Genomic DNA, 10,456 nt, shown 5'->3' with positions numbered 1-10,456 from the left:
TTAAGGAAGAATGTTTTATTGAAATTAAAACAACAACAACAAAAACCAAAAACAGGAAAACAATGTTAAAGAGGCCTATGCTCTCCTAGAATTACAGCTACTTTTCAGCTATTTATTTTTCCACAATTAAAGATTCTGCTTATAAAATGCCATAATTCATCACACTGCAGAGATGGATGGGAAATTTTAAAAAGAAAGATACCTGTGGGAACTTGCCATTTAAAAAAGAAAAAAAAAATCCATGTGCAGTAGCAAGACACTTTTTGAACTGAATAAATAAAAAAGGAAAACTAAACTGAAGCTAAAGTATGAAATCAGCAGTTAAGGCAAAACGCTGAGAGAATCGCTCAGGAGCTTTTTACACAGTGAATCAAAGGAAACAGTATTTATCACGTCACTTATATGCATCTATTGTTGGCACGCGCTACTATAAATATTTGTCAATTACTTTCCTTGGGAGGGATACATAAGATCAAAAATTGTAATTATTTAAAATATGAAGTCATTTAACAGTATGAGTCTGGCATTGGGCGTATAAAAAGATATTTTTCCTACTTTTATGGCAGAATGTGGGTGTGGTGCAAACAGACTGTAGCTTAAAGAAACTCTTTGCTACTCAAAACACTCTTAACTTGTGTTAATTTCCTAAAACATGTTGTGAGTTTACAAAAAAGGAAGGAAGCACGGCATGGATCTGATGGCTGACCCAACAGGTGCTCTTCAGCTGCACAGAGAGAAGTGCAAAAAACAAAATCCAGGAAGTCTTATAAGATTTCCTGCATGTAATCTTTTGCTGAATAATATTTGAGGGATGAGAAGTCCAGAGGGTAGCGCTAAGAGAAAACTTCCGCTTTATCATTAGAGAAAGTAGGGGGTGGTTGTTCGAGGAGGTATCACACGTTCAGAGTCGGGAACGGCTCGAAACAGCTTGGGCTCTCGTCTGTTGACGTCCTTGAAGACCATGATGGAGGCAATGTTCCCACAGCGGTAGCAGTAGTTGGGCGCTGACCACACGGTCACCAGTTTCTCATCAAACATGAACTTGTAGCCTTCGTGAACCAGCTGGTGTGCACGGCAGATGAGCTTCAAGTTGTTGATGTGAACAAACTAAAACACAACAGATTAGAGAAGTAAGTAAAAGGAGGTTGACACACCTGGGTTAAAGGATGCTTTCCAATGACTGGTTTTCCAACACGGATGGCTCAACATACCTCATTAGTAACCTTGGAGCCAAAAAGCCAGCCAGCACCTCGTGGACTGATAGCCCAGGTGTCCACATCCTCTGGATCTGACCACACAAGATCACAAAAAGCCCCCTTGTGAGGAATCTCCTGGTTGCGTTCGATGGTTCGGATCTGGTCCAAAGTCTTGATGTCCGGTGAGAGACCACCATGGACACACAGGATCTGCTCATCTATCAACTGGGATTAGGGTTTAAAACATACTATTATGAACAAATCAATGAATAAACCCAAGTCAATAGACATCTCTATTAGCAACACTTCAAAGTTGCCATCTGCTTGTCTCTGTTCTACTCTTTCACAAACTGGAAAATCCTGACAGCAGAACCACTTTCAGGAAAGTTTGAAGTGCAGTACATTCAGCTGCTAAAGAGTGCTCATGAGATCTGGTAGCAGAACTGAAGAGGGCAGTGTCAGAGTGTTTTCACACCTTCTGTGTTTAGTCTGTTTAAATCAAAGTCTGGTTTGTTTTCCTCCTTGGCCAGATTCATTTGTGCAGATGTGAATCGCCAAACAAGCATACTGAGACCATTTGGAGGAAGTGGTCTCAGAGCAGTTCTGAATCAACTCCAGAACGGTTTGTTTATGGAGTGAACATGATCTGACCTCAATCTAGGACTGCAGCTATCGATTATTTTTGAAATCAAGGAATCTATTGATTATTCCATTGATCAATCATGTAATATGCTAAGAAATACTTTCTTCTTATAATAAGCAATAAATATCCGAAAAAGAGAAAAAAAACCCCAAGGCTTTCAGAATGAACTGCTCACTGGTTTTTGAGAAGATTTTAGAAACTGCAATGTTTTAAAACTTAACTGCATACAACAAATTTAAACTCAACTCTTCGATTGCATGTATGTGGCATATTAAAATTCTCTTAAAAGAAACATTTTCTTAAATACAAAAATACATAAATAATCCCAATACAGTCAAAAGACATATATTCAATATAAACTAAGGCATAACAAATTATCTTTACTATGTCTTCTTTCTGGCTTCCTAACATTAATAGGAGGCAAAAAGAGTTCTGAAACGAGGCAGTTCTGGTGTCCGCTCATGTTTGAGTTCAGTGTGCAAGTAAACTTGGTAATCAGACTAAGTTAACAGTTCATCTGCATATTTTAATATAAATTCAGGAGGCTCGTTGGTTAAACGTCTCCATTGTTTAACACATTGGCAGGCTACACAGCCGTGTGTTAAACAATGCATTGAAGCAAAGAATGTGGGTCGAAGATTTTTTATAATCAAATTATTTGAATTACTCAATGGATCCTTGCAGCCCTTGATCCAGACCAACTACCAAGTGTGCATTGTAGCCATGTACGCTTTGTATTATAGATTGTGGAAAGGTACTATAGATGAAAAAATGATCTGTATGAGCTAGCAACTAGCTGTGAACGTAAATTCTCCGACGGTCCCACAAACACCACCTTCTTCCTGTATTTGCTCACTCCCCAGACACACCTGGCCAATAAGTGGACTAAATATTCTCACATGGTTTCTAGCGGCTCATTCTGGTTTCCTTTGAGTTCACTTGGATTTTTCTCAAACCAAATCATAGGGAAAAGCTACAAGTTTATTAACTCATAAATTGATTGGGACCAGAATAAACCATCTATTGATGTGAAAACACCCTTACTCTACAAAAATGTCTGCCACACTTTACTGTTCTTACTCTTCTCTAAAAGCAAGAACACATCCAAAATCATAAGTGAGCTGAAGCCTTGGATGCATAATTTCTTGAAATCTATCTTCCTGCTGTTGAAACAGACTAGCTTGCGATGACGGTCATGGTTATGATTCTGCCTGTGTCATGACCATTTTCAATAGGTTTAGCACTGATTGCATCTAGCGTTTATGTATGGAGTGAGTTGTTTTCTGGCGTTCTATAGTTTTGTGTTGGTAATACACCTGTTACAGAAGATTATATGGATACTTATATATCCATAAGATCATTAAAAGAAAGAAGTAACCTCAGAGTACTTTTTAATTGAATTCCTGGAGAATTATTGCCTTGATCCTTGTTGTGCTCTGTCTGTGATGATGAATACTGTAATAAATATTTAATGCAAAGCTAACTGCCTGCTGGATAAAGGCACCTTTTAATATTAAACCCCCCAAAATTAAGAAAATGTTATGTAAACCAGTGTGCTCTTTGTTTTGTTGTGATGCTAAAGACCCAATGTTTTAAATTGCAGCTTATTATGATAATGTATTAAATGAAGTAACAAGCAGCCATTTACATAAAGATAACATACAGGGGGTGAATAGCTACTTAAGATGTCTTTATGGATGCACTGGTTCCAATTATGCTGCATTTAAAAAGGAACAATAGTTAAATGTCATGTAACCGGAGAGAAGGAATCAGACTTACAGCTGCCACAGTCAGCATATCAAACACTTTCGTGCAATACCGCCAGGCATTTGCATTTCCATACTTTGTCTGACACTCATCTAAAACAAACAACAGACAAACAGAAAATGTAAACCATTGTTAATAATGAATTTTGAACTTAGTAAACACACAAAAAATGTATTTCCATAAATACATGAAGTGAAGTACATACCATAAAATCCATACACTTGAGTTATCTGTCTGCTCTCATGGTTCCCTCGAAGGAGTGTGATACGATCTGGCCACTTGGCTTTTAAAGCTAGCAGGTGTGTAAAAGTCTCCAAGCTATAATATCCTCTGTCTACAAAATCTCCCTGGGAAGAAGAACAAGAAGACATTATTAAAGACTCAGACACTAAAAAGGTTCTGGAAAAGGTGGATATTTGTATGAGAACAGAACACCTGCTTTTTATTTTAACTAGTTGCATTAAACTTGCAAATGCAGACTGGTTAAAGCAACATGTAACTAGGGATGTTCCTGGTGACCAATTTCTTAGTCGACTAAACGAAGAAACAATATAAACTAACCCACTAGTCTAAAAGTAAGACACGCTCCGATATTAAGTTAAATTTGAGAACCGTTTAATGGGAAATTTCAAAAACTAATAACAAAGGCATCTGAAACTATTAATCACGTTCTTCAATAATGAGTCCTGCCACTTAAATGTGCGGCACCTCACATCATGTATTATCAACATTACACGTTATTCAAAAATTCTCAATGATAGGTTTTCATGGGCTGATTCAGCTGCTGAGAGGCATTACAATTTTATGTAATGGTATTACAACATGCCTAACAGCCTTCATCATTCAGATTTATTTAAATGTGCTGCAGCTCAGGCAAAAGTAAAGGGAGCTTACTTACCATGAAAATGTAATTTGTGTCTGGTACTTGGCCTCCAGTTCTGAAGAGCTCGCATAGATCATAAAACTAGAGAGGAAGATTAAGAAGAACTCATCAATCAAAATATTTAAATTAGAACTAGCACACGTACCAATAAACCTTGAAACCAAAATGAACTAAACTGGGGTACGAAAAACCCCTTTTCCACTAGTAACTACTTGATTCAACTTGGTTTTTAGGGTTTCCCAACAGGTACCAGTACTGGTAAAAGTACCTGGTACCAGCTACTTTTTATAGTACCGACTCAGCCGGGGTTCCAATGAGCCGAGTCGAGCCTGACGTCAATTGACTGCATGCCATCACTGGATAAATCAAGAGTGACTCCTTCACAAGAATCAAACCCGGAATTTTTGAAACCAGGCAACGAGGGAAATGGCTACACACAAACTAACACCGTGGTCCAATGACAAGGTGCAGATGTTTACTAATGGTTTAGCAGCGAGTATATTATTGTCTTGATGTTCTCAGTTGTTGTGTGCCATAATGACCTCACCCACATTAATTGCAATTAAAAATGACCGGAGCAGAGTAGAGCAGAGTCAAGTTGAGCAGAGCCAAGTAGGTGCTAGTGAAAAAAAGAATCCTAACTTAACTTATTTCCAAATTATATTCGTATTATAAATGCTTTTTATGACTGCAATAACATATTGCCACCGATCCTATATTGGGGTGGCTGTAGCTTTAGAGGTAGAGGTAGAGTGGGTCATTTACTGATTGGGAGGTTGCCGTTTCAATCCCTAGCTGCTCCAGTCTGCATGCCAAATATCCTTCAACAAGATACTAACCCCAAGTTGCTATCTGATGCCTCCATCGGTCTGAATGTGTGTGAATGTTAGATGGAAAGCGCTTAAAGCATAGAAAAAAGTGCTTGTGTGAATGAGGCGTGTTATATAAAGCGCCCTGAGTGCTCTGGGAGAGTAGAAAAGCTCTACATAAGAATCACTCCATTTACCATCTAAATGGAGTGATTCCATTTAGATGGTAAATGGTACGCTTTTCTTGTTAGCGGTTTCTTTCTCTCTCTTTTTTGCTACAAGTTGACTCATGGCACAGGGTACACCACTGCTCATGATGGAATGAGACCTGTTATCTCGGAGGAGCTACAGAGTAGACAATGGTGCTGCAGAGCTGGAGCTAAACAAAGAGCTGAGGTGGAAGAGTGGGATATGAAATGTCCATTCCAGCTATTATATGGGGAATGTGAGGTCCTTGGATAATAAGATGGACAAGCTTGTAGTGGTGATTCAGACCCAAAGCGAATACTGATTGGCTTCCCAAACTTGCAAAAACAGTTGAACAAATTTGTCCACCTGAAAAAAAAGTGCTGAAGTCTTGGACAACTTCACATCAACAGCATGCTGAACTGAAGCTGCAGACAAGAAGGGGCTAAGTAAAAACTGTTTCCTAAAACAGAAGTGCAGCAAATATTACAGATGCTCAATCAGTCTGTTGTGGTTTTATTGCCATTTTAAAACTCAATTTGCTTTGATGATGATTAAATATTTTACTGGTCAATAATAATAATAATAATAATAATAATAATAATAATAACAATAATAATATTCACTTCTGTAATCAAAAGTATTTTCAAAATATGGGATAAATAAAGCATTTTTTTCTTCTTCTGTATTTTGCCCATGGTGAAAATTGTGCATCACCCTGGGAGAAAATTATAGAAGAAGAAAAAACAAAAATCACACAGACCTACCTGACCATGAATGTCTCCACAAACTGTAACCGGAGTAGCGACTGGCTGAACATTTGATTCTTCAAGCAGCAAATCACAAACATAATCACATAATCTCTACAGGAGGAAAAACACAACACTGTTAGTGGACACAGGCACCTGGAAACACACTATATTAAAGGCAGCGTGTGTATCACACAGCCCATTAAATTCTATTCTTACAGATGGACTGTAAAATGGAAAATGGGTTGGGATTTACATTCTGTGCTGCATCTTGTGCAACAATACTTTTACATGCAGACTGAAGGATCTTCCACTATCTCCCGAACCACAGCACTAGAAACGCTAGAACTCTTTAAAGGCGATTTGTAGGCATGATCTGTGACAAGGTAGGCACTCAGCTGAGTGCTATGTTTCTGCAGTCATGTGACTTTCACATTTCTGTGGTAATCTTGTAAGTAGTTTAACTGCTAGTTACAGTTAATTAAACTAGCTGTAGTCCAGATTTTTCCCTATGTCAGATCGGGCACTAATAGGGGCCATCTATTTCCAAGTATGAAGTAATTAATGTCCTACTGAATATTAACTTGTTTTTTAAGTGAAACATTTTCACAGCAGTGTGACTAAAGGACTCAAATGGGATGTAAAGAATACAGTTAGGAACTACTTTGATCTCAGTTCATTCTGAGACATTTACAAAGTCAAAATGACTCCTTTTTCAGAAAGTTTCATTTTTCTTTGCAACGCACTCAGAGTCTGTCTGATATTTAGCTCTGCTCTGATCGCCGTTTCAAGCAAAGCCTCAGAGCAGAGGGATGAATAAACGTATAGATGTTGTCTTCCTTATGCTATTTACACCCCCAGTGCACATTTCATCGGAATATTTCGGCTACCATGATATCTTTCCACAGTTAAACCTATATCTTATATTTAAAGTTAATACGGCTTATGGTAACGGCAGACACTGACACAGCAGTGGTTCCCATTACAATGTTTTAAGTGGCACCTTCCTCACTATTCACACCGACGTGTTTAACAGAGTCAACATGCGTTATAATTCTGTGAGATTCATTTTTAAAAGCTGAAACAAACAACAGAGTATTACTTGAGCGTGAAACCCAGTTAAAACTACCGGCCACATTTGTTGAACAAACCTCGTCTAGTCGCACCATGACCTTTTACGAATACTAACAGAGCTTATCTGAAGTTAAATCCAGAAACTTCGACTCACCTTTAGATCATTTTCAGGCAGATATTTGCACTGTCTCGCTATTTCTACGTACTTATCGAGGTCTAAAGGCGCCATTATCGAAACGCTAAAAGCAGCTAAACTGCAGCTAGCTTCCTTTTCTTCTTCCTGTTCGCTCGCCGCTCCTTCATTTTCAACTTCAATTCCCTGCATCAAATCAGCCTACCACATCCTGCCCACATTTTCAAAATAAAACTATTTACCAATGACACAGAGGCTAGTAATGAACAGCAACTAAATTAAACTTAGAAATGTCAAGAAAGAAAATATATAATCTACCATAAGTGCTCATTTAAGTAAATTTCCGGCTGATAATAGCGAATGTTATAATACCTTTATGTCGAACGTCGCATTGAAAGGAAATGAACTGAAGCCAACTTGACTCTCGTCAATGGGCTTTATTGTGCAACTAAACCAAACATCGCCCCCTGTTGGTACGAGCACTGTGTCATCCACTTGTTTACATACAGTATTATGGAAGCCACACATTGCGCGGGGCAACGAAAGCAGTCACGTTACATAACAAACTTTACTAACATTAAATAAATAATAACTTGACCCAAAAAAATAAATCAATGACTTTATTTAAAATGTTTTATCTCCTGCCTACGACCTCTCCAAACACTTGCTGGTGTCCTTCTACTGTGGTTCAGTAGAAAGCATATTTAGTGCAGCATATGCCAGGTGCATGCCAGCTGCACTGAGGGTGACATTACAGCTATCGTATCAGCATACAAGACTACTACAAGACCACCAAGACTCAGCTACCAGCACAGAAGCCGAAACGTCAAACATCAGCGGCGCTACACATCAGTAAAGGCCCCTGCAGAAGTCATTAAAGTGTCTCATAACACTGAGGACTGCCATCACTCAGAACATCCTGTGCAATATCACAAAGGAATGTGAAATGGATGTCCGTGTGTCTCTTGTAATTCATAATCGTCGGTATTTTGTCTGTATTTGCATTAATATTTTCTATTTTTAATTTATTTATAATATAAAAGCACTTGCTTGTTTGTTTTTTTTAACTTGCCTTAAATGTATTCAACTCAGGGAAATGCTTGACATTTTGCTGTACACCTGTAACATTACAACTAAAGGTATTCTATTCTATAGCTAAAAATAAAGGTTGATATTTCATGTTAATCACATTCACACTGGGAGCCACGTGAAATCATTAAAATGTGTGCAGGGCTTCTGGAAGACTCTTTTAGCCTGAATACATCAGAGGAGAAAACACAAAGATAACGAGTCAACATTACACTTATAAACTAATAAACTGTAACCTTCTTACACACAATTTCAGAGAAGTTAAAATGTATGATATACCAGCCACCAGAAAAGACATTATATTTTAGCGTAGGTTGTGTTCTCATTTGTATTTGGTATTTCTGGTTTTTCCTTAGAGTGATAATTTATGTGTCTGTGGTTGCAATATCATGATTTGCTGGGTTATATTCTTGACATTTGTTGGTTTGTATTAATGCCCTTATTTCATTTATCGACCTTTCCCTGTGCTCTCCATTCCTTGCCAAGTCATCTTCCCCATTTGTGATTCTATCTTTTGTTACTTCCTGTTTTATTTTATTAGTCTTCGTCTTGTGTTGTTCAGTTTTGTGTCCCTCTGCCTTTTTCCCTGATTTTGTTCGGCTGTGTTCCCTGGTGTGTTCCTTCTCCCTGATTACCACATGTCTGTATTTAAGCCCTCAGTTTCCCTTTGTTGCATAATACTGTTTGTATTGTTTTCTGCCACTGTGGCCTCTTTGTACATTCTCATTTGTTGTTGTGTGGGTTTGTAGGCTCACCTTTAAATAAAGATTCGTATTCATTTATTTGAATGGAATCTGCATTTTGGGTTCAAACTCCACACACATAATGGACTGGTTCTTATAGCTACAACGCTTTTCTACTCTTCCTGAGCAATCAAAGCACTTTATACAACTTGCCTCATTCACCTATTCACATCGATTTATACAAGCACTTTTTTCTATGCTTCTCATTGTGACAATAATATAAACACCTTGAGGCAACTGTTGTTGTGATTTGGTCATACATAAATAGAATTGACTAGAGTATCTATTTGAATTTAATACAGAATGCCACAGAGCCTCGCTTCATTAGACTCATATGAGCACCAGCTCACACTTGAGTGAGCTGGTGCCTGCCTGACTGTTGTTTTCAACCAGACATTTCCACCTAGGCCAATAGAAAACTGTTCATTTGAACAAGAAGCTAACGTATTCATGTGACAAACTTAATGTTTGTCACATGAATACGTGACATGAATATGTAATATAATATCATGAAGATGTGAAACTTGTACGCCAAGTTAATAATTTTGTAGTTTGGAAATGGGTGCTTAATATTAACGTTCAGTGTGTAAATTAGCAAATGTGATCAAAGGAGCTTGCAAAGAAATGAGATGTAGCTGGTACAGACTGAACCTCTCATTAAGGTGTGGCTATTTAAATATGTGTACAACTCTGTGTATATATGTTTATGGACAGGCATGCAATGTAGTGACAAGGATTGACAAAAACTAATATTGCATATGAGAAATATTGCACATAGAAACTAACATGGTGTATTGTACGCTGCAGGTAAGGAAGGAAAGTAGCCTTGCAGGGAAGGAAAGACCTGAATCTCTCATGGTTGGGGGTTGGAGGAGGGTGTGTTTGCACAACAAAAGCTGGAGAACAATGGAGCTGAAGGCCTGTGAAAATCTCAGCGGGGTGCCAAGAGGTGTTAGGGTCTGGGGAATTTACGCAAATTTGCGCAGGGCTAGTAAATCTAGTAGTAGGGACTTGCACCAGCGGAAAAAAAAGGCTCAGTAATTCTAGTGTTAAACTCCAACCAAACAGTAATTAGACAATGTCCTCACTCTTTTAAACCGAACACAATCAAATGTCAGTGCATGCGTTGGTGCATGATGAACTGTTTCTGTAAATGTGCAATTAGCAGTCAGACATTTCCAGTC

The 10,456-nt window shown here is 38.1% G+C and overlaps 1 protein-coding gene across 1 annotated transcript; it reads right to left on the bottom strand.

The window, feature by feature from the left end:
- On the bottom strand, positions 1-7,649 carry LOC146706460 (serine/threonine-protein phosphatase 6 catalytic subunit-like). Its single transcript, XM_085464613.1, has 7 exons — positions 7,462-7,649; positions 6,252-6,347; positions 4,505-4,570; positions 3,812-3,953; positions 3,619-3,698; positions 1,212-1,421; positions 1-1,107 (listed from the first exon to the last, which is right to left on the bottom strand). Exons 1-7 carry the CDS (start codon positions 7,630-7,632, stop codon positions 859-861), a joined length of 1,014 nt encoding a protein of 337 aa, XP_085320739.1. The 5' UTR covers positions 7,633-7,649; the 3' UTR covers positions 1-858.
- Between the last annotated feature and the right edge of the window lie 2,807 nt (positions 7,650-10,456).

The sequence above is a fragment of the Copadichromis virginalis genome, linkage group LG7, assembly GCF_057382275.1.
Source record: "Copadichromis virginalis isolate Kocher_CV1m ecotype Utaka linkage group LG7, C_Virginalis_male_GT1.1, whole genome shotgun sequence".
In the NCBI taxonomy this organism is placed as follows: Eukaryota; Metazoa; Chordata; class Actinopteri; order Cichliformes; family Cichlidae; genus Copadichromis; species Copadichromis virginalis.
Note: the sequence above shows the minus strand (reverse complement) of the source record. Positions and strands in the feature narration are given on the sequence as shown.

What these genes read in the sequence shown, in the direction of transcription:
- LOC146706460 (XM_085464613.1), bottom strand. Translation starts at nt 7,632, where the DNA reads ATGCAGGGAATTGAAGTTGAAAATGAAGGAGCGGCGAGCGAACAGGAA. An exon ending in TGCCTGAAAATGATCTAAAG is followed by an intron (nt 6,348 to 7,461) that starts GTGAGTCGAAGT and finishes TTCCTCCTGTAG; the next exon opens with AGATTATGTGATTATGTTTG. An exon ending in ATATGCTGACTGTGGCAGCT is followed by an intron (nt 1,422 to 3,618) that starts GTAAGTCTGATT and finishes CCCTAATCCCAG; the next exon opens with TTGATAGATGAGCAGATCCT.